Source organism: Danio rerio, chromosome 5 (genome assembly GCF_049306965.1).
Source record: "Danio rerio strain Tuebingen ecotype United States chromosome 5, GRCz12tu, whole genome shotgun sequence".
NCBI classification, from domain to species: Eukaryota; Metazoa; Chordata; class Actinopteri; order Cypriniformes; family Danionidae; genus Danio; species Danio rerio.
Window position 1 is genome coordinate 55,941,917 of NC_133180.1, and position 25,173 is coordinate 55,967,089.

The following is a 25,173-nucleotide window of genomic DNA, read 5'->3' on the forward strand; positions in this document are numbered from 1 at the left end:
TAAATTTTATTTCTTTTTTTTTGTAAAAATGTCAATTTGTTTCTGAATTTAGTTTCCCCTTACATGAATCTTTCATTTCTGAAGTTCTTTTATACAATTCTGAATGCAGATCTCGTTTTTATTTTTCAAAATTCTAAATTTACATCTGTATTTGTATCTTTCTGATTTCTCCTTTCAGAGTAAATAGCTTTAGCCTAGCTCTGATACTACTTTCATCTGCTGTATGTGATTTATGTTTTTGACAGCATCCGCTAATGGGTTGTTATTCTCGATTCATGGCATAATATGAGTTTGGGAACATTGATATGACTGTGTTGGGGGTTTGAGAGTAAAATTAGCACCGCTGAAGGAAACTGACACTACAGTGGCTTGAATCCTGCTGTCCCTCTTGGTCATGGCCGTGTTCGCCGTGTGTCATATTTCAGGGGACACCGCCGCTGTTGCAGTTTCACGCAAGCTTCACTGTTCAGGACATGGTTAACAATGTGCACTGTTCACTTGTTGACAGGGGAAATCACATATACAGGAAAATATTCGTAACTCGGGGTTAAGGAAGCGGGGGCACCTGTGACTCTTTTTCAAGTACGCAACCTTGAGCTCAAGAATATTTGTAATCTATTTAGAGCAGGCGCTGAGTAAGGCGAACTACTGCGCTCAACGAGACATGATCCCAACACGAAGCTGCACTCTCCAAGACTGGCTTTTATTTTAAATAACGCCACCATTTCTTGATTATCTTCGAAATGGACCGTGCTGTGAAAGGGGAATGTGAGGGGGCTGAACCAGAGATGGAGGAACTGCAGGACGTGGGCTCTGGAATAATGGATATGGGCGACGAGGAGGAGATTGAGGAACTTCATAAAAGGTAGTTTTCTCACGGTTGCTTTCTAGTTAGAACGTTTTGGGAACAAAGATGTTTCAACACTGCCCTTCCTCAAACAAATGAAATCTTTTCAACGGTTGTTTTGTTAGTTTAAGAGTTGCACTTAACAGAAATGGACGTTCAAATTATTGTTTTGCATATGTAACCTTTTTTGGACATGAGGCCTATTTGATAGAATATATTATTGATTATTTATTAATAATATAGAATGCAATATTAGAATACAATATTTACAGCATTTATTTATTATTTTATTCTTGCCAAGTTGCAAACAATTGTGACGTCATTATTACATCATTAAGTAACCTAGATTTAACTCTATTTTGTGATAAAATTCCTGATGTTACTTTGGAATAAAATGTTTGGTAAGATCTACATGAGAAACACAGGTGTTTTTATTACATTTAATTTATCGAGATATTTTTTAATGTACATTTTGTAAGTACATTTTTTGAAACACACACACACACAACCATTGTTGTATTAATTTCGATTTTTTTATTATAGCCTAAATACTATTTGTAAAAACAGTAGACACCACTTATTTATGATCATGTACTTTCTCTTTCAACTAAAACATTGTTTTTCTATGTTTCACATGTTATTAGCTAGTAAATTATTGTTCATTAAATTAATAGGATAATTTAATTGTGTAAAAAAGCTTTACGTGGAATGATTTTGGGATTATTGTAACAAAACTTAATACATGAAATGAAAAATAATATTGTTTTACTTTTATTTAATGTGTACAATGCAAATCTAAATAGATCCACTTATTTGGTAAACAAAGCAAGTCACGCATATAATATATCCACTAAAAGACAGAACATACTTCACAAACGGTATTGTACATGAATCATATAAACATTTTCATATTAGTAAATAATATTACTGAAATTTACGAAAAAACAATAAATATACATTTACACAATTAAATAAATAGACTCGATGAGCTAAAAATCTGTGGAAATCTCTCCACGCGGATTCTGTGTGGGCCTACTTATCAATTGTAGGTAGTTTAATAACAGGGTGCACTGTCATAAATAAATCATTATTAATAAACAGTGGAACCATTTAAATCAGTAGCATGAGTGTGCTGCTAAGAATCTCTCTGCTGCAGAGTTTTTTGACTGGACAGTCTTTTCCTCTTTTGTTCATTCATTTTCTTTTTGGCTTAGTCTCTTTATTAATCTGGGTCGCCACAGCGGAATGAACCGCCAACTAATCCAGTATATGTTTTATGTAGTGGATGCCCTTCCAGCTGCAACCCATCACAGAGAAACATCCATACACTGTCATTCGCACTCATACACTACAGACAATTTAGCTTACCATATTCAACTATAGCGCATGTGTTTGGACTGTGGGGGCAACCGGAGCACCCGGAGGAAACCCACGCAAACATGTGGAGAACATGCAAACTCCAAACAGAAATGCCAACTGACCCAGCCGGGGGTTGAACCAGCGGCCTTCTTGTGCATTTCAAAATTGACAAAAAGAAGCCAAATAAAATAAAAATATTCTAAAAAATGATTTTGATAAAATTATTAGGGCAATCTGAAAAGTTCCTTTAGCAATAAAATCTGTCAATAAAAGTGATGAAAAGACATCACTTGTGTATTTTATAAATTTTATAATATATATATAAATGTTAAAGTATTTATAAATGTTTTATAAAAGATACACTATGTGGCTATGGCATTTATAAATTTCCATAAAAATGTTATTGTATATTTATAGATTCATTCATTTTCCTTTAGCCTAGTCTCTTTATTAATCAAAGGTCACCACAGTGGAATGGACCGTCAACTATTCCAGCATATGTTTTACACAACAGATGCAACCCAGTACTGGGAGACACCCATACACACTCATTCACACTTATATACTATGGCCAATTTAGTTAATCAATTCACGTGTAGCACATGTGTTTGAACTGTGGGGAAAACAGAGCACCCGAAGGAAACCCATGCCAACACAAGGAGAACATGCAAACTCCACACAAAACTGCCAACTGACCCAGCCGAGGCTTGAACCAGTGACCTTCTTACTGTGAGGCAACAGTGCTACCCACTGAATCACTGTGTCGCCCTATTGTATATACAGTTGAAGTCAGAATTATTAGCTCCCTTTAAAATTATTTTTTTTATTTATGTTTTTATTTTAATACTTTACATATGATGTGTAACAGAGCAAGGGAATTTTCACAGTATGTCTAATAATATTTTTTCTTCTGGGAAAAGTCTTATTTGTTTGATTTCAGCTTCAATTAAAGCAGTTTTTAATTTTTTAAACACTATTTTAAGCACAAAATTATTAGCCCATTTAAGTTATATTTTTTCAATAATCTACAGAACAAACCATCATTATACAATAACTTGCCTATTTACCCTAACCTGCCTAGTTAACCTAATTAACCTAGTCAAGCCTTTAAATGTCACTTTAAGCTATATAGAAGTGTCTTGAAAAATATCTAAAATATATTATGTACTGTCATCATGGCAAAGATGAAATAAATCAGTTATTAGAAATGAGTCATTAAAACTATTATGTTTAGAAATGTGTTTAAAAAAAAAAAAACCTTCCTTCCGTTAAACAGAAATTGGGAAAAAAAGGTCTAGTAATTCAGGGGGCTAATAATTCTGACTTCAACTATATAAATTTTTTAAATAATAAAAAAAATCATTCATTCATTTTCTTTTTGGCTTAGTCCCTTTATTAATCTGGGGTCGCCACAGTACAATGAAACACAAACTTATCCAGCATATGTTTTGCGCAGTGGATGCCCTTCCAAACTGTAACCCAGCATTGGGAAACATCCATACACACTCATTCACACACATACACTCTGGTCAATTTTAGCTTACCCAATTCACCTGTACTCGCATGTGTTTGAACGTGGGGGAAACCAGAGCACCCGGAGGAAACCCAAGCCAACATGGGGAAAACATGCAAACTCCACACAGAAATACAACTGACCCAGCCAAGGCTCAAACCAGTGACCTTCTTGCTGTGAGACGTGCTACCCACTGCGCCACTATGACACCCATTTAAAAATTATCTAATTAAAATTATTATAATATAATATTGTAATTTTATTTTACTATTGGTAAACCAGATTCTATTAAAAGGATACATCTTATCATCTGCCTTTGGTACCATTTTAAGGGTTAAAGCTTACTAAACATACAGAAATAGAATATGTGTCTATGACATTATAAATTATGTTTCTAAATAATGTTTTTGGTTAGCTTAAAGGAAGCTGTGCAAGATCCATCTGTGAAGCCTAAACTACAGTGTCTGATGGTGGACCCATCCTTCTCCATGGTGACAGTGCAGAGCGAGGACAGTGGGATCGTATGGGAGACTGCTTCAAGCAGATGCTCTACTCCATGGGCTTCAGAGGGAAGCTCGCCCTCTGAACAGTACAGCCTAGAAGGTTCTGGCACACAGGGGAATATTGTAATTATAATGGACGAAGACAGAATTAAGAGGAAGAAAACAAGCAGCAGAGGCAAGCTGGGTGAAAGGTTTAAAAAGTCAGGCTCCAGAGTGCCAAAAAGTCGGGTGGGTGAGGAAAGACCTGCGATGATAGAGGTAGCCCTGCCGAATATACGACCTGAAAGTAGTGAGGATGATCTCTCTGCTGTTAGCAAGGATCAAGATCTCTTTAGTTTAGTATCGGAGGGTTTTGAAATACTCAATATTGTCGTACCTTCAAAGCTCGCTACAGTAGATGAGGAAGATAGCACTGAACTGACAGAAAATTTAGCCTACTTGGATAATACCCCAAAGATAAAATCCAAACCTAAGCATGAACCTTTAGAAGCAAATGGTTATTGTGTGAGCTCAGAAGCTAACGAAATAAAGCAAAATGAAAGCTTGAATGATTCATCCCAGATCTCAGATGATAAACAATCCAAAAAAGATGAAACTCAAATGGACTATCTTGAAAAATTCACACTGTTAGATGAGCAGGCACCTAGTGATGGACTTGCACTGACAGAAAATCTTGTAGCAGAAGTGACTGTCCAGCCAGAGGTACCTCCGGCGAATCAGAAAGAATCAAAAGCAGATGAAGCCATTGAGGAGGATTCCTTTGTGATCATTAGCGATGTTGAAATCGCAGGTGAACTTCTCGATGAAGTCTTCTACGGAAGTAAATCCAATGCAGAGCCTGTAGTGCCTCAAGAACATGGACGAATCACAAGACAGAGCTCTAAATCTTTAAAAGAAAGTGGATCAGTCTTATTTGGGAGTCAGGAATGTATTCTCACACCTGTTTACCTTCCAACTGGACCACCAAAGATCATTGATCAAGTCCTACTTGAGGAACCACGAGCAATGTCCTTCCATTACTCAGACCTCTATGAGGACGCAATAGGAGACCGGAAGAAGGAAGATGAATTCTCTGATACTGAGAGTGTAGTTTCTGAGAGGTCCTTCAAAAGAAGATGCTCTGACTCAGATGATGGAGATGGATATTTGGAGAAATTCACTCTGAAAGATGAAACACCAGCAGCTGCACTTGTACCCGAGGACAAAGGGAAGGTAGATGGGGGGATGTTAGTATGGCCACAAAGTAAATTTGAACTTACCGGATGTTTGGAAAGAGCACAAGATGAAAGTGATGAAGTAACTGTTGAACAACAGTGTCCACAGGATAAAAATAAAAGTGAAGCGAAGTGTGAGTCCACAGGGTGTTGTTCAAATGGACACTGTGGTCCGGAAATTCAACCAAAGGTGGAAGTAATCATTAAAGAAAAAGTCATATCGGATGACTTGGTTGCAAAGCATAGAAGGGAAGATATCAAGCCATGTGATATCACTGTCAGAATCAAGGACACAACTATCACAACTAAAAGTGAGTCTGATGACAAACACCCTCCACAGGTGGTTGAGCCTAAAAACAAAACCACTAATAAAGAAGAACATGGTAGACAAAAACCAAAAGGTCTGACTGCTCGTATTGAAGTACCAAGGAGTTTAGAGCATGAAGATGTTAGTAAAACTAAGGATGAACTTGAAATTCTTTCTAAAACAAAGATCTCAGAGAATATACAGATTGAGATACCACATGAAGTTGAAAAAGTTAGGGTTTCTAAGGACAGCATAGGGAAAAATAATAAATCACCTGATGTCATTACTGACATTCAGAAAACGAATATGATTACAAAATTTGACAAAGGAGAGAAGGACGAAACACAGATGCAGAGCAAACTTCTAGACAAAGATAAAATTCAAAGGGTGGATAAAGGCAAGACTGAAATTGTAAAAAACCAAGCACCAGAAATATTTGCTCAAAAGGTTATCAGTATCAAAGAAACACCAACAGATAAAACAGAGCTTCCAAAAGCTAAAGAACTACCAAGAGTAGAAAAAGAGGACAAACCTTTAAAAGAAACTTCTAAGGCTTCTGGAGTAAAACATTCTGCAAAATCCAGAGAAATAGATTCTCTAGTGCACCAAAAAGGAGAAACACTTGCTGTAGTTGAGGAGAAAGTAAGTGAAGGATTAACACCCAAGTCAGAGAAACATGAGAAAGTAATTGACATTATTGGAGCAGTGCAAGAGGTCGATGCACAAATCAATAGTATAGAAGTGTTAGCAGAAATTAAAAAGAAGCCAGAGTCTAACATTACTGCAGTTCTCAGAGGATCAGAGCAATCACATTCAAGTAAAATAGTTACAACAACCACTGAGCTTCTGACTAAACCTGAGATTACAAATGAGACGAAAATGCCCCCAGAACTAGAAAATGATTCCAGCTCAGCAAACAATAAAGCCAAAGAGGACATTTATGTAGATAGACCTACAGCTGAGATACCAATCCTGAAACAAGGTCTGGAAAAGCAAAAGAAACTTATTTACATACCTGAGATTGAACCTGAGGTCACAAAAAAGCTAGAACAAGTTGAGGAAATCAAGGTAGATGGTGTAGAGAAATCAAACAAGAAGGCAGAAATCACACAAGAGCCTGTTCAGGAGGAGATACCTTCTGAGAACAGAGCAAAAACTGAGATTGAAGACATAGTTGAGTCAAGGCAAGAATGTAGCTTGTCGGTTAATGAAAAGGAGACATCTGTTCCAGAAGTCACAGAGAACAAGAGTATAACCGCAGACATAGAGGACTCTTCAAAAGTAAGACTGTCATCTGTTGTACCAACAAAGGAGGTAGAATTCGAAGAACATAGTAAAATAAACGATGTAACCACAGAGATACCTGTCAAAGAGAATTCTGAGATTAAGATTTTACCTCTAGCATCAACATTAGAGAAAGGAAAGAAAACTCAGATTGAAGATATATCAGATTTACCGGAACCCATCTCACCTCCTCCACAAGTTGATGAAGAAGACTCCTCCGTGATGAGAGTTTCACCATTAGAGCCAGAAGATAGTAAAAAAGCTTATGAAGAAATACATGGAGGAGGAATAAGCCTAAGTAAGAATAAAGGTGTCTTCTCGTTATTGCGAAGCTACACACCTCAAGAGGACCTCTCGGCCTTGAGCTTTGACCCAGATGTGCAGCGGGACATTGCGGAGGAGCTTGATTATGAGATGATCGATGAACAAGAGGCAAAACAGTCTGAACAAGCAAGAACTGAGGATGGGAAAATTTGCCTGCCAGATCAAGCTCTGGAGATGGGCTTTGAATTTGTTGAGGATTTAGACAGTGCCCAGTTGGCGGATGAACTTGAAGAGGATGTAGAAATTCAACCAATGGATGCATTCTGCCTTGATTGTCTGTGCCCAATACTGCTGAGTGAGGCTGAACATCAAAATCATAAGGTGGCTTCTCTGGAAGAGGCCTTCGACAGTATGAAGGTGAGTTAAGTTCCCTTACTTTAAGAGTGCTAAGACATGATTTCCTGGCATTAGCTTGACATTTGATCTTTCTCTCAGCTGGCCTGCCTAAAGAGCTTTAGTTATGAAGTCACTGAATGCTCAAGTGTTTTATGCAAGAAGGACATGCAAATGGCAAAAGCACACAATCGGCAGTAAAACAAATGAATATTTGTTGATTATAAGAGAATGTCTGGGCGTAAATCAGGTAGAGACAGTGGGAGATTGTTTACTTTTATTGGCCTTTGACAGCATTCATAGAGGATGAGTCAGAACTGACTGACTCATGGCAAGGCAAGCGCTGAAATGCCCCTCTCTGAAAGTAGACAGCTGTTTCCATGATTCATCTACAATTTATTCCAAAGCAATGCACCAATGTGAACTGACATTTACAAGCAAATGCAAAAGAGAAATTAAAATGATATATTTGCAGGTATTAGTAGGTGTTTAGATGTACCTCAAAATGTTTCATGATTTCCGTCTAATGTAATTTTCCATGTGATTTTGTTTTCAGAAAAGACTAAGTGAACTGATATCAGTTTTGCAGTCAAGATCAGAAAATATCGAAGACTTTGTGTCTGAGCTTGAGGTGGCATACAACACAGTGGAGGTAGGAAGAAACCCAACAATTTGTAGTTCTTACTTGGTAGACTAAAACAATCCCATAGAGACATGGACGATATTTGAGTGCATAGACTATAGTATCCATCTGTCTGTCTGGCTGTCTGTCACTAACAAAAACCTAACAACTATGTTAGGACATGCGAACATGATAGAAATGTGCTAAAGCATGCTAATGTTTTATAACATGTTTAAAACATGCTGGCTCATGTTTGTAATTCGCTAAATATGCTAGCAAATTGCTAATTATTGCCTTACTAGCATTGTGTTAGAAGTAGTGTGCCACACGCCTCTTTTTGAGTGATGCTGCCAGCCGTTTGACCGCCCCCTAGGGGCTGGCTGCAGTACAAATCATAATGTTAACCAACAAGACTTAAGCCTAAAAAAATTAATAATTACACTTGCAATAAATTTTCCCAAAAGACAGTTTTGGTCAATTGAGGCACTGGTTATCAAGCTGATATAAGTTCTGCTGTTCATCTTTGCAAACAGTTTGTTTTTAGCCAGGAATTTAATGCTATAAAAACGGGGTGTGTCATCATGATTGACAGTTGTTATTGAGAGCTCCTCTAAGCAGACCGTTGGAGATTCAGGAGGAGATTTTAGTAATTAATTTTTAATTTTTGTACTATTTTATCATGATAAAATTAGTTTTTCAAAAGTAAACCATACTTTCTGACCTCCAGGATCTGACAGATCACTGTTTGTTCAGTTAAATGTGGGCTTTTGTTTGCTGATACATGCCGAACGTTATCATGTCAGAGAAAACAGGTGAACATTATCTAGCATTAATTCTCTTTTCTGGATCTAAAATATTGATTACGAAGACAAAACTAATGCTAGCCTATCTCCACATCGATCTCATGTAACGTTACTTGAACTTGATTTATAGGACATCTCTGAAAATTTGAGTTTTGGCATGTTATCGAGTTAATCTACTGAATTTGCTGTTTTGAAAATATTAAGTTCTAGAAAAAGAATCTTAAATAACAAAAAGAGCTGTAAATGTTATTATTTATACACATCATTTACCTTTGGCTTTTTATTTTAAAACTCCTAAAAAATATTAAAATGAATGTAAAGTCCTCTTTGCCAGATATAATTAAGCCATCAATTAAGCCAAATTAATAAAGAGGCCAAGAAAAAATAATAAACAATTCACAAGCGATGTTCCAGCAGCTGAAAGACATTAGTTAACATATTAATACTGCAAAGTTTGTTGTACGAATTGATAAGGAATATTTTATATAGTGCTGGGATGTGTAAATTGTCTGTAGAAATGTAAAATATATTGCTGCAATATTATTTAATATAAATGGATGATTTTTCCCACATGGCGAATAGCGGTCCATGATGTGTATATTTTGGGTTCTCTTGATTGTTTATTTAAAATAAAAAACCTTTCTAAAACTGGTATGTGTTGTTTATAATTTATTTTTTCATGGTTTATAAATGTTAATTCTACCCATATGAATATAATAAATACCAACAACCCATTATAAGAGAAATATTTTTGTGCTCATAGCTGAGTCTAACCCAGGCTAAAGTGTATAAAAGATCATTTATTTCTGCAGTCCAACATTGTTTTTATTAAATTATTAAAAAAAAGCTTACACCACACATTTTTTAAATCCTATATAATTACGTGTTTATTGTAGTTTACGTGTTAAGTCCTTATATTTATATTAGCAAGCCTTTGTTATAGTGCAGATACGGGCTGTCAAGTGAGAAGTTCGGGGGCGTGGTTGATTTGACGTACAATCATTTGGTTGGAAGTTTGATTCCGTGGTTCCGCCTCGGGCTCCATCATGCAATCCTTCTGCGCATGTCCAGGCTCCAATTTCAGCAGTTTTTTGCGACAGTTTGTGCCCATCATGAGGTGTTTTGCATTCAAAGCGTTCAATAAAAAAGGCGATGTCACGTTGTCAGTGACACTTTTTTACAGTCATTGGTTAGAATATGCCAAAATACCATGTTAATTAACGTTAGTAACATGTTTAAAAAGGTGACCAGATGTCGCCATTTTCAGCGGACAGTACCTGTTTTTGGTGTTTTTTTGGGTCTACAAAATTGTTCCTACTTTATGGAATGTTCAAAGCTCCACAAATAAGACCATTTACCCAACTTATGCTGCTGTAGTTTACATTTACATTTAGTCATTTAGCAGATGCTTTTAAAACAATATTATAATTATAATGATTTATTTAATAAGCATATGGCAACGCATGCTGGTTTGTTGCAGAAACTAGAAACAAAAGTAGGGTACTACCATCATCATTCATCGAAAGACATCTGAACAATCACCCATGCAATAATATGCTCAAAAAAGCATAACAGGTTACATTTTTACCTATTTTTGTAATGTAAAAGTGAATTTTTAACATAAAATGAAAACTTGCCCATAATCAAATCTACTATAAATAGAGCAGTTGCAAAAAATATTAATCTTTGAGAAATTGATTCTGAGATGTTCAAAATGCATTGCTTTTCTTTCTAATTTTTCTAAACTAATTTTTAACTCTACACAAATGTAAATGCTCACAACATAGAGGACTTGAATGTTCAGAATCATGTAGGTTGCCTTTTGTGTCACAACATTGATGTAAACACTGTTCACTATTAGCACCTTTATAATTCGCTTAAACTTTTACTGGTTATTTTAGGTGCCAGTGATATTGTGTAAGTAATTGAATGCAAGCAATTACAGCGAGTATGGCTGTTTTTTTCCTTCTTTCTTAACTTGACTGCACTGTAAAACCCAATAAGTTAAGGTAACTCAAACCGTTTGAGGAAAACAATTGTAACAAACCATTTGTGTTAAAAAAAATAATCTACATGAGTACTTTGAATTTACTCCATTTAAGTTGAAGTAATGAGGCATTTAATTAACTAATCACCTTCATCACTGAGTTCAAAACTCTTTTTAAATGAGTAGAATTAACTTTCAGTCATTTTTGAGTTAACTACCCTCATTTCATTTGATAAAGTTGAGTTTTACAGTGAAGCAATGTCCTGGCAGGCGCCCACAATATCTTAGTTGAGGTGACTTTTGAAATCCAGAGCAAGGGTTTTGCAGTGCTTACGCTAGTGCACTGTCAGCTTGGGGATGCTATTAAGCTAGGGAAGGTTATTGGGAACTTATGTGCAGCATTATTGTGCTTATCCCACAGGAGAACTATAATGATTGTGAGAAGACCATAAAGGTACACAATGAGGAGGAGCTGAAGCTAGTGATGGATCAGTATAATGAGATGTCCCAGGCCATGGAGGAGCAGAAAAAGGCCAGACTGGAGCAGTTGTACGACCAGATTGTGTCGTTCCAAGAGAATATCGACAAGGCCAAGGAAACTTTGGAGACAACAGCCAAGGAGGAAGAAGAGACGGATCCGCTTACGTTTATTTCTGTGAGCAATCCCTCATTTGTGTGTTAATTACTCACTTAAGAAGGTCACATGTTTACATCAGAATTCATATATTGATTTTGTCCAAGGCCATAGTTGCATTGGAAGCATTTTAAAGTGCTTAGCTAAGGTTTGTTAGGAGAAATGATGAACTATCTAGAAAGGTTATAGTCTAATCAAATTGTTTTTTTTATCACCATTTCTCAGAAATCAAAAGACATCAGTATGAGGTAACTGAATGGCCTGAGTTGTTGATGCTTCATTGGCTTGCTGACATCAATGATGGGATTATTGCATGAATTGAAATAGAATCTTGCTGTAATTGCCTTGTTGAGTGTGATGTGCTTAACACGTTGTTTGTACCCTTTAAACTAGGGCTGTGCAATACAATGATACACAAAATATTATGCTCTACCGTTAATATTGTGGTGTCACAAAATACACTGTCTACTGTAATACTTTTTCATCATTTATATGAGCGCAGTATTAAACACCATTATGGCGATACAGACAGAAAAATGAATGAGAGCACTGTGAGAAAGTTGCAATATTCAATGTTCAATCTTTACATTTTTGCATATTATTCAGCGATTTTTCTTTATTTTTTATGTTGGACTTGTAATCATTAGTTTCTGAAAGTGTTTTTATAGATATTTATTTTATATTTCTACATTTTTAATCAAACGTTTGCCCTAAAGTTCTAAATAAAGTGAGAAATATGATCAAAAATGAATGGGTACATTGATTCATACATTCATTCATTTTCCTTTGGCTTAGTCTCTATTTCAGAGGTTGGCGGATGCCCTTCTAGCTGCAACCCAGAAATGGGAAACACCCCCACACATACACTACAGCCGATTTAGTTTATTCAATTCACTTATAACACATGTGTTTAGATTTTGGGGGAAACGGGAGCACACGGAGGAAAGATTCAAACTCCACACAGAAATGCCAACTGGCCCAGCCGGGACTTGAACCAGTGATTTTCTTGCTGTAAGGCGACAGTGCTAACCACTGAGCTGCCTCTTGAATTAGTATATTTCTAAGTATATACTTTAAATGTTAAAAAAGCAATAGTTACTTACATGAGCTCAAATATATAAACTGTTGTTTGATTGAATTTACAGAAACGGTACTTTGTTGTGATATTTATCAATATTTTCTGGACAGTTAAGTCCAGAAAAATTTTCATATTGACACAATTCTAACATTTTTGGCCTTATACATCAACATCAGCCAGATCAAGAACCCTCCAAGAGGTAGGTGTATGTGTGTCAAAGACAACAATCACGAGAAGACTACACCAAAGTGAATACTGAGGGTTCACTACAAGATGTAAACCATTGATGAGCTTCAAAAACAGGAAGGCCAGATTAGAGTTTTAAAAAGCCTTTAAAGTGCTGGAACAACATCCTGTGGACAGATGAGCTCAAGATCAACTTGTACCAGAGTGATGGGAAGAGAAGTGTATAGAGAAAGGAAAGGAACTGCTTATGATCCTAAGCAGTGAAGCATGGTGGTAGTAGTGAAAAGGCTTGGGCATGTATGGAACTGGTTCTCTTGATTTATTGAGAAGTGTTTCAGGCAATATTTTCTGCTCATAGTAAGCCGAATACTTATGAACTCATTGGACGATGCTTCACAGTGCAGATGGAGAATGACTCAAAGCATGCTGCAAAAGCAACCAACAAGATTTTGAAGGGAAATAAGTGGAATGTTATGAAATGGCCAAGTCAATCACCTGATCTTAATCCAATTGAGCATGCATTTCACTCGCTGAAGACAAAACCGAGTGAAAAATGCCCCAAGAACAAGCAGGAATGAAGACAGTTGTTGTAGATGCCTGGCATAGCACCACCAGGAATGAAACCCAGTGTCTTTTGATGTCTATGAATTTCAGACTTTAGGCTGTAATTGACTGCAAAGGATATGCAACCAAGTATTAAAAAGTGAAAGATTTATGAATATTATTCTGTTTAATTACTTTTGGTCTCTTAACAAGTGGAAGGCACATATGCAAACTGTTGTAATTCTTACAGACTTCACGTGATTTGAAAACCTTCATCTCGGTGTTAGTGAGGCCAGCAGGGGGCGCCCAACCTGCGGTCTGTGTGGGTCCTAATGCCCCAGTATAGTGACGGGGACTCTATACTGCTCAGTGAGCGCCGTCTTTCGGATGAGACGTTAAACCGAGGTCCCGACTCTCTGTGGTCGTTAAAAATCCCAGGATGTCCTTCGAAAAAGAGTAGGGGTTTAACCCCGGCATCCTGGCCAAATCTGCCCACTGGCCTCTGTCCATCATGGCCTCCTAACCCTCCCCATATCATGATTGGCATATCATCACTCTGTCTCCTCTCCACCAATCAGCTGGTGTGTGGTGTGCGGTCTGGCGCAAAATGTCTGCCGTCGCGTCATTCAGGTGGATGCTGCACACTGGTGGTGGATGAGGAGATCCCCCCCATTGTGTAAAGCGCTTTGAGTGCCCAGAAAAGCGCTATATAAATGTAACGAATTATTATTATTATTCAAAGCTGACAGTCTGCAGTTAAAGCACGTCCTGTTTGTTTAATTTAAAATCGATTGTGTTGGTGTCTAGGGCCAAAAATGTTAGAATTGTGTCGATGTCCAAATATTTATAGACCTAACTGTACTGTACTACTGTCGTAATAGAACATTTTTGGCATATCGCCCAGCCCTACTTTAAACGTTAGTCAGATCATATTTCACATGTGGTGATCAGCATGATCAGTGTTAAGCAGTGATAAGCTGGATTTTCTTCTTATTTTTGCAGCGTTTCGTTCCAGTGATCCTTCTGCTCATTTTTTAAATAGGTTGAATACAGCTTTGGAATCCACCATGTCACTTGAACTTGGTCCACGAGGCCTGCTGGTTTTTGAGGATTACGCCAAGGGCAAGTCAGGCAATCAGGGGAAAAACAGACAAGCCATTCCAGGTGAACCTCAGCCAAGATTTTTATGGCGAATAAACACCTTTGAATTTTTACTGACTTAAATTATCACTCATTTTGTAGTGCCTCAAAAACCACATCTTCAGCCACAGGAGGCCAATTCTGCAACCAGCACTTCAGTCACTGTGTACTGGAGAGTCAACGAAGATGACATTATCGACTGCTTCCAAGTCTACTGTATGGAAGAGCCACAAGGAGGTTAGAAATCAGGGGTGAACAGGGTTTTACCCATTCATGCTAAAAAAACTGTTGGGGTTTAGACAAATTTGAATATATATGTTTATAATTCGTCGCTTTGGAATTAAAAGGTTCTATCTGCATTCTAAATGCAAATCAGCGAACAATATGCGTGTAACGGTTCTCTTTCCCACATTAACAGGACAGAGACCCTAAATCTGCTCTAAATGTAAATTATCTAAATTATCTTAAATTTGCAAGTTGGGGTAAAACAAACAGGACAAATCCAGACAGAACCTTCTAATTCTAAAAAGTCATTTTCCGCGTGGAATTTTTCGTCATTATCATTAATTGAATCGTTATTTTTTAAGAAATAAAATCATTCTGCTTTTTAATTTAATTTAAAAAATTTGGCATTGTAACAATATGTTAATGTTTGAGAAAGTTACATTTTTGCTTTCTATAATATTTATTTAATGTTTTAGGATGTGTTCTTGTTCAAATTAAGCATACAAAGCTGTGCCTCATAATTTGTCCAGTGCAACTTTATGTAATCATTATGGTAATATTTATTGAATTATATTTATTGAATTCTATGCCTTGTGAATTAATTTAAGTATTTGCCCTTTAAGGCTTAATAATAAATTTAAAGAATTCAAAATAAATAAATAAAAAATTGTTTCACATGTATTATATTACATTTTTTAAAAACAGTTTTTCTTTCAACAATGTAAAATGTAACATTTTATCTCAATGTGAAAAAATGCTTCTAAATCATCACATTTACACACGTTTTCACATATTTTTTTTTTATAAAGTATTAAAATGTAAAAACTTAATAAAAAACATCATTTAATGTAAACAAGTTGTCATTTAATAAGAATATTGAAACAAAAACGTCATATAGAACCTTAATTCTAAGGCGATGAATTACTGTAATGCATTAAGAGCCAGGAGGAGCCTTTTAAATTTGAATATCAGGGTAAATGTAACTTTTTCTGTCTTCTGGGAAAGTATCCTCTGTAGTTTCTAATCTGCAGTATTAAATGAAAAAAAGGATATTTAGGCGAAACAAGAAAGATGATCTTTTTATTTTTGATTTCTTTATTGTGTTGAAAAGTTTTCTGATCCTCTCAATGCACCATCTTTTCTTTTGCATTCAGTGAGCATTTGAACCTTCTGTACAGCTGCATATGTGGCCTTCAGTTGTTTTCAGTGTGAAAAGATTTATCTCAAAGTTATAGTCATAATGCTGAAAAACCAAAGAATTTGCGGGGCATGAAGGATTGTTTCTGAAGAACAGCAAACAGTTTAATTGTTCAGGACAAACAAGGGACTCATGAACAACTATCACTAATCAAAAAAAAAAAAAAAAGGAAAAAAACACACAGTTGTGAATCATTCAGGTAACAACACAGTATTAAAAATGTATGTTAAACACAATAACTTACTTATAATGAACTATTATTTACTCTATATCTAAAAATCTTTTGTATGAAATATTTTATTCAGGTCAGAATAAAAAACAAATTATGTACTTTATAAGATCCCTCTTATTTTGGAAATATAATTTACTTTTTACAGATTCTGCGTGGTGTAAGTAAACTTCTGACTAACAGTATTTTAATAAGCACGGGTCAGAATAGACATGTTTTAAAATTTTTGATGAAACATTATTTCAGATATATTTAGACATTTAATTTAAACAAAAGTTATTTGAAAACATCACGTTTTAATTAGGATACAGCTTAGAATTGTCCAATTACTTTTGGACCCTTAACAAGTGGGAGGCACATATGCAAACTGTTGTAATCCCTATACCATTCGCCTGGTTTCAATGTAAATACCCTTAAATTAAAGCTGACAGTCTGCAGTTAAAGCAAATCTAAATTAATTTATTTTCAAATCCATTGTGTTGGTGTATAGAGCTAAAAATGTTAGAATTGTGTCGATGTCCCAATATGTTGCCCACTGCACCCCTGTTCTGATTGACCTCCAGTCAGTGCTAGCATTTTCATAAAAAGAGATTTCAGTTTAGAAGCAGAATGGCAGTTTTTCCTAATGTTTAGAGATGGTTGGGCTCAACCATTCAAAGCTTAATATACAGTCTGATTGTAAAGGTTTATTTTTTTATTATTCTGTTTATTTTGTACTTCATCGGAAGAATCATTTCAGTTTTGTAGCTAATGGTGACTTCTGCCTGTTCAAAATATTAAAAAAGCACTAGGGATTTGTTATTATTTCTCTTGTATCGTACCCATATCGAACTGTGACCCAAAAATGAAGTATTTACCAAACTGCGACATCAGTGTACCATTACACCCCTAATTTCAGTTTGCACAAAAAGTTTTATCTGATGGGGGAAAAATCCACTTATTAGCCTGTAGAAGAATGTCAGTGGGATATTCAGTTCATGAATGCGTGCTTCATTTAAAGTGTGTTAAATGTAATTGACTCTGCAGCTATCTCAGAGGAGTACAGAGTGACGGTGAAGGAGAGCTACTGTAATCTAGAGGAGCTGGAACCTGATAAGTGTTATAAAGTGTGGGTGATGGCGGTAAACTACACAGGCTGCAGCATGCCAAGCGAGAGACTACCCTTCAAAACAGGTCAGTTATTCGCTGTGTAAATCCCCTCTAACTCTCATGATGTTTAAGAGAGCAAGAGGTCACGCTGTCATATGTCTTAATATATCAATCTGAAATGAGATGACCATGATCAGCATCTATAGAGATGTGTTTTCAGTCCAGATTATATACAGTGGGAGAATTAAGTATTAATCAAGTTGTAATTTTTCTCAGAGAACATATTTTTAAAGGTGCTGTTAACTTGAATTCTTCGCTGGAGGTTGAAAACAACCATAGAAATACATATATGCAAAGAAAACAAATCTAATTAGTTATGTGTAATAAAATGAAATGACAAAGGGGAAGAGTATTTAACACATGAAGAAAGGGAGGTGTAGAAAGGCAGTGAAAGCCCAGATAGCAGCTGAAATCTCTAAAAAGTTATTTAGCAACCCTCTGCCCTTAGTCATTTTAAATGAATATTAGCTTCAGTAAAACGGCTACATTAACAGTATGATAAAGATAAAACCAGGGTGGACTTTTCAGCACGACAATGATCCAAAACATAGCCAATGAAACTCTCAAATCACATATATCATTAATAGGTTTGTATAATTAAATACATTTCAGGAGTTGTGTACTTTCTCCTTGTGAGAAAGTACACATATGCACATATTAGTAATTAGTAATTACTAATTTAATGTTTGTATTGTTTGGGTTTTTACCAAAATCTGTTCAAATTCCATGTCAACAGCTCCTTTACGAATATTAATAATAATATTGAAAATGCATCTATAAAAAAATCACTTGTCTTCAGTTTTAGATGTTTAGTATTCAAGTTATGAAATTCAAATTCAAAATAAGAAATTCAAATAAAAAAATAAAAAATAAAGGCATATAAACATTTAGATATAATCAGAATTCAAATTCAGATTGTTTTGGCATAATATTAGCTCCATAGTAGTGAAATTTAAACATTAAAGATTTTCTCCCTTCAAATTAAAGCAAAATGGGAATCTAAACTTAGTGAAAAAATTGAGGATGATATTTGGGAAAACATATGTTCAGAAGCTCATAAGAGGATCAACAGCCATAATTGCAAAGAGTTTGACTGGAAGACAAAAATTGGGTTTTTTAGAACACCATTGATGGTCTCAAAATATACTAACCAACCACAGTCAGAGGAATGCTGGAGGGGTTGCGGGAATGTGGGTAATCATGCACATATATTTTGGGAATGTCCGAAGATACTTCATTTTTGGCAAGGGGTAAAGATTGAGATAATGAAAATTATCCAGATAGATCTACCTTTTACTCCCCTGTTTTTTCCTGCTTGAACGGATACCCCAGGATATATATAATAAAAAAAAGAGATATATATTCTACTTTTGTACTTTTGTTGTACTTTTACTAAGTGCAAGAAAGACCATAACAATAAATTGGATGAAGCCACACCCTCCAACAATAGTACAGTGGATAGAAAAACTTGAATGTATATATAGAATGAAGTATATGACTGCTCAACTTCAACTAAAACTGGATATTTTTAAACAAAGATGGGCACCTGTTACGTTGTATCTGAATAGAACATAGTATTTCTAGGTCCTTTAAAACTAAAAAATATTGTAGGTTTTTCTTTTTTTTATTGTATGTTTTTTTTGGAATTTATTTTTATTTACATCTGCGGCTGCTGTCTTTTTTTGTCTCTTAATAACCGCTGCTGTCACTGAATGTTCTGTTCTGTAAAATGTTTTAATGTATAAAAATATAGTTAAAAAAAAAAAGGTGATTTTCTCCATATTTCAATTTATTGAACCCTCTAATTCCAGATTATTATTTAGCTGCTTCTTAACATCTTAACATACTATACAAACATTAATTAAAAGCTTGTTTATTCAGCTGTCATGTGATTTATAAATTCCAATTTTCCAAAAAATGTGCTTATGGCTGGTTTTGTTATACAAGGTAACATCTGGGATTATCTGTTGTTGAATGTGTGAAGTGTAGCTCATCTCACTGTGTTCCTGCAGCTCCCTCTGTCCCAGTGATCAACACAGAGCAGTGCACAGTGCTTTGGGACAGTGCCACGCTGCGGTGGAGCTCTGTTCAGCCCAGCGCTGTGGACAGCTTCACTCTGGAGTACTGCCGACAATATGCCTGTGAGAGAGAGGGACTCAGGTACTGTTATCCTGTCATATACCCAGCCAAATACAAGCAGAAATAACTCTTCTCTCGGAAGAAAAAATACACAGCTGTTACTGGGGCCATACCCAAAGAGTGTATACAGTAGAAACTATGGGCTACTATTTTGACAATCCATGCGCAAAGTGCAAAGCGCAGGGCGCAAATGCCTTAAGGGCGTGTCAGAATCCACTTTTGCTAATATAAGGATGCAACAATTCGCTTTGCGCCGTGGCGCATGGTTTAAAATAGTGGAGCTTATATTCTTAATGAGTTATAGGTGTGTTTTGAGAATAAACCAATCAGAGTCTCATCTCCCATTCCCTTTAAGAGTCAGTTGCGTTGCGCCATAACGAATTTGCCATTTACATGACGACTTTGTAAGTAGAAAAACTGAGCATTTCACTAGCAGGAAAACAGTTAAACAGAGCATCTACAGCTTGAGAATGAGAGATAAGCCTCCTCATTATTAAATTTCACTTTCGCTTTCGTGGATAGGGAAACCTTTTACGCACAAACATCAATTAGCCTATAATTAATTAATTTTGTTTGTAAAGCTCAAAGATTTGTTTCAAGACTATTTCTAAATTCAGTTCTTATTTCCAGCAAATGAATAAACTAATAATAATAACTAAGTGTTTAAAAAACCTGAGTTATATCCTAATACACATGCTGCCCCATATTGTCTAAAACCTGACAGGTGGGCAAATCTAAGCTTGTTTTTAATAAAACAAATATAAATATGCATATATAAATAATACTGTTAATAATGATAACATTATACAAAAGCAAATTGTTACGAATACACTAAAAAAGCCCCTGGGATAAAGAAGGCATGAAAGTATGGTTTTTATATTTATGTAGGCAAGAAAATAATATGTTTTGTATATTTTAATCCTTTATATTTATATCCTATATATATCCTTATTATATCCTATATATCAGTAATATTTGAATTCTTTTTCATATGTAAAGATATTTGCGTATTGCTCTACATCTTGTGTGTATTAAGCAGTGTGTAAGGGAGGTGCACAACTAACGTGCTCTGCGCTGGACAGTAGACCAGCTTTGTTCTGCTTTATAGAACAGACTATTATAGTTTCTCAAAATAGCAACACGCCAGCAATGTGCCTCAACCCGCCTCCCTTTTTAGATCAGAATGCCTATGGGCGCACATATGAGCGCAAATGCATTTGCTATTTAAACAGCGTGGTGCAAAACGTCAAAACGACTCTTGCGCCAAGCTCAAACTAGCAAACAACAATTGCGTCACGCCTTGCGCAACATTGCGCCGGGTGTATGATAGGGTTCGATATCTTTCACAATTTTATTTTTTTTTATAAAGTCAGTTATTCCAGAAAATGTAAAAAAGAGCCTCATATAATTAAATAAGTTTGAATATTTTGGAAAATAAAAGATATATATAACAAACAATTACAATTCTTGTATAAATATAGAAACACATCTTGTGATCACACAAGTTTTATACTAGTATCCTACTTTTTGGAACTTTTTGTTTTCTTATAGTAAGAATAGTCCAAACAGCCACAATCCAGTTCAGTTAAAAAAAAAACAAGTTAGTAATTTTAAAAAACTTACTTTTCAAATAAATACCCGCTATAAAACACCAGTATCTATATAAAAAGGGGGAAAAGATCTGTGACTATATCTTTAGGGGTATTAGTGTCAGTGTTAATGATAGAATTTTAACTCTAAAGGGCACCCTTGATAAAAATCAACTTTTGTAAGCTGTGTGGACAGAACTGTGTAGATACAGTGTGTCCAGTCATACTGGAGTGATATAAACCCAACAAGTCTCTTTTTTAAAATTTTCTGACATTAAAATAGGACCCAAATCCCAAGGATTTTGAGGCTCAACGCAACGTAACATAGGTTTTTCCCGCCCACTTAATTGATTGACAGATGCCATGTTTCTATAATAACATGAATACACATGTCCACAGAAAATCTTTTTTGCAAAGAAACTGGGATTAAAATATTTGTTACAACTCTTTGTGATTTTTATCATTTTTACAAGTGTAATATTTGTTTTATAATGCAATTTTATAATGCATTTAATAATGCATGTTTGTATTAAAAACAGTAACATCGCTATGTAATTCTTAACCATTAATTACCACGACCGCATGGTATCATTAAATGCTAATATATGTGTGTGTGTGTGTGTGTGTGTGTGTGTGTGTGTGTGTGTGTGTGTGTGTGTGTGTGTGTGTGTGTGTGTGTGTGTATGTACTGCAAATGGCATTTGTTTGTGATCCATCATTTCTGAAAGGCTTAAATATGTTAGACCCCAAATACATCAAATAAACTTGACATTTGTGACTAATGAACTGTATTTCAGCTTCATCTGAGCCTGTCTCTGGCCCCGTTTACACTAGTGCGTTTTAGTTTTAAAACGGCGTTGTAGAATGAAAACGATCCGCGTCCACACTCGCGTTTTACCCAGCGTTTCTGAACAGCTCTCCGTCCACACCAAAACGCTGAAAACGCACATCACGTGACCACACACACACTCTCGGGCAAGCGCTCCAGCATTTCTACCCAGATGAGAGCTCTGCTTGTCGGACTGCTCATCAAGCATCTCCCGCTGGATCTAATCTCACTATATTTGCTAAACGTGATATTTCATTCATCTTGTTGTCTTTATCTAACGACATAGGCCAATTCCCTGACTTTGGTCATTGGAATCTATTAAGTTACTTGTTCATGGGTAACATGTTTTGGTTAAGCGCAAAGATAAGTTAATGATTAATCCAGGTACATTGACTGATCGCTTGCCTTTATTTCCTACAATCTATAAACTTATTGTATGTTATACTTTTATAATTATCGATTATTAAAACTGATATTCAGCAAAAGAGAGGGTTCGTTTCGTATTTTCACTGAAATTGAAAGGAGGCAGTTGTTATAGGCTCCGTTTTGTTATAAATATCCACACAGTGAAGATGACGCTCATATATTCAGCACGGCGCCTCAACATTTCTGCTGTCTGTTAAGTTGCTAATATTAAAAAGAAAATAGGCAGTTCCTTAAATCATGTTTACATTTTATTGTTGAGAAAGTGAAACAACGTAGCCAAGGTGATGTGAATGAAGTTATAAAGTACACTGTTCCCTTTGAAGATTTACCCGTGTCCTCGGTATGTTTTCTATATCAAACTGAGAAGGGGGAGACTGCAGCCTTGATCAAACTTGCGAAGTCTTAATAACTTACAAGAAGAGGATGCGAGACTGAACTGTGTGTGGGCTACTTAATATTGATGAAAAGCCCCAATCAGATAGGCGAACGTTTGCAGCCCCGCCTCCGTTTTCAGATGTCTCCGTCTTTCCCCATCCACACTGAGACGGAGCAGCAGCGTTTTAGAATGAAAACGGCCTTTCCAGCGTTTTCAAAAAGCTCCGTTTTCGGCGCTCGAGAACTCCGTGTGGACGGAGGGCGTAACCGTAGCAAAACTTATGCGTTTTCAAACTAAAACGCACTAGTGTAAACGGGGCCTCTGTCTCTGACTGCTGTTTATCTGATGTAACACATGATAAGAAGCAGACACGCGTGTGGGAATGGTGGGTGGGCAGAAGCAGCTCATTTGCATTTATAGCCACTGGCTACAAAAACCGCTACATATACAGACACCAAAATAGACAGATTCTAGAGGCTATGTTAAATGGTCTGATGGGTATTTTGAGCTTAAACTGTTGGAAATACCAAAGGCTTATCTTATATCTTGTAAAAGGGGTAAAATATGTGTCCTTAGGAGTTAATTTAAAATCAATTGGTAGTCTCACACAGCCAGATATAAAAAGTCTCTAGTTATATGTATATAGCCAGATCATGTATATAGTCTATAATCTTAACAGTGCAGTTGTATTTACCTTATCACTTGTGCTATTAAATAAGCCAATTAAAAAAAATTCACATTTCATAATCACATTTCTTAATGCTTGTGCTCTCAACTGTATTAAAGACTCTGATGTATTTCCCCATGATTCCTCAAGAGTGCACGCTAGAGAAGTGAAGAGGGATAAATTGCACTTATTGAAAACAGTGTTTCCTTACACAGATCCATATCAGGGATAAAAGGCTATGAGCAGAGGGTCCTCCTTCAGCCCAATGAAAATTACCTCTTCTACATCAAATCAGTGAACGCCGGAGGGTCCAGTGAACAGAGCGAGGCGGCTCTCATCTCCACCAGAGGTCAGATTTGTAATATTACTGTCAGTAATGCATTAAAAGGGTTTAGTAGGTTGCACAATAATGGCCCGGGATCAAAAACAGGGCTTAGCTTAAGCCAGGACTAGGCCTTAAATTAGGATATTTATATAGAAAATGCTTTAGAAAAACACATTTTTGTTGCGCATGGGAAGACAAGGCAAGTTTATTTGTTTAGCACACTTTATACACAATAATAATTCAAAGTGCTTTACATAAACAAGAATAAAAGAAGCAAGAAAATAAAAACAACAAAGAATTAAAAATGATTACAGAAGATTAAAGTCTGTTAAAAACAGGTTATAAAGGAATGAAAAAGAAAAAAAACATAATAGTGTGATCTGTGGGATGTAGCACAGTGCTCAGTCAGTAAAGACACAACTAAACAGATGTGTATACAGTCTTGATTTAAATGTGCCAAATGTTGGAGCACATATGATCATTTCTGAAAGCTGTTTTTTGCAGCGAGGGGCGTAGTAGCTGAAAGCTGATTCACCCTGCCTTGACTGAACTCTTGGAATTTCTAGTTTATATGATCCTAATGATCTGAATGATCTGTTAGGTTTGTATTCAGTGAGCATATCTGTAATGTATTGAAATCCTAGGCCAATTATTTTGTGATTTATAGACAAGTAATAATACCTTAAAATCTATTCTGAATGTAGCTGGGAGCCAGTGTAAAGACCTGAGGACAGGTGTGATGTGCTTGAGTTTTCTGTTTCTGGTCAGAATATTGACCACAGTGTTCTTGATGAGCTGCAACTGTCTACCTGTCTTTTTGGGGAGGACAGTGAAGAGTCCATTACAGAAAAAAGCATGGTGTTAAAAGCATGAACAAGTTTCTCTATGTCTTCACTGGAAACAAAGCTTTTAATTTTTGCAATGTTTTTGAGATGAGAGTATGCTGATTTACTTACTGCTTTGACATACCTACTGAAATTCATATCTGACTCTAGAATCACACCAAGATTCTTAAATAGCACTGACTTATTTTAATAAATCTGACTACAATTGATTTTCAGTTATATTTAGTGTGAACTGGACGTGCTGAGTATTTTGATGTAAAAAACTGGACAATGTTGGTAAAAACTGACATTGCGATATTTCATTTTTCTGTGATATATTGTAGGTTATAAATACAATGTCATAATATAACTTAAGTAACTGTTTGGAAGAGTTCATGGTTTTACATTGAATGGAATGATTTATTCAATAGGCAAATGCATAAAATATCCAAAATTATTAAAACAAACACAAACTAAAATAAATTAAAGCACAGATGAAAATAATAAAATCAAACATAAG

The 25,173-nt window shown here is 35.8% G+C and overlaps 1 protein-coding gene across 3 annotated transcripts in view; it reads left to right on the forward strand.

The window, feature by feature from the left end:
• Nucleotides 1–416: 416 nt before the first annotated feature.
• Nucleotides 417–25,173, forward strand: part of cmya5 (cardiomyopathy associated 5) — a 35,498-nt gene continuing 10,741 nt past the window's right edge. Inside the window, exons 1-10 of one of the 3 annotated variants that reach the window (XR_012405985.1) lie at nt 417–865; nt 4,135–7,708; nt 8,241–8,336; nt 11,518–11,751; nt 11,956–13,817; nt 14,280–14,701; nt 14,780–14,914; nt 17,356–17,502; nt 19,491–19,638; nt 23,720–23,853. Coding sequence is in view for 1 of the 3 variants with exons in the window: in NM_001079985.3 (NP_001073454.3) it covers nt 744–865; nt 4,135–7,708; nt 8,241–8,336; nt 11,518–11,751; nt 11,956–11,978; nt 14,580–14,701; nt 14,780–14,914; nt 17,356–17,502; nt 19,491–19,638; nt 23,720–23,853 (4,735 nt within the window). In the remaining 2 variants the exon portion in view is untranslated. 3 annotated transcript variants of the gene reach the window in all.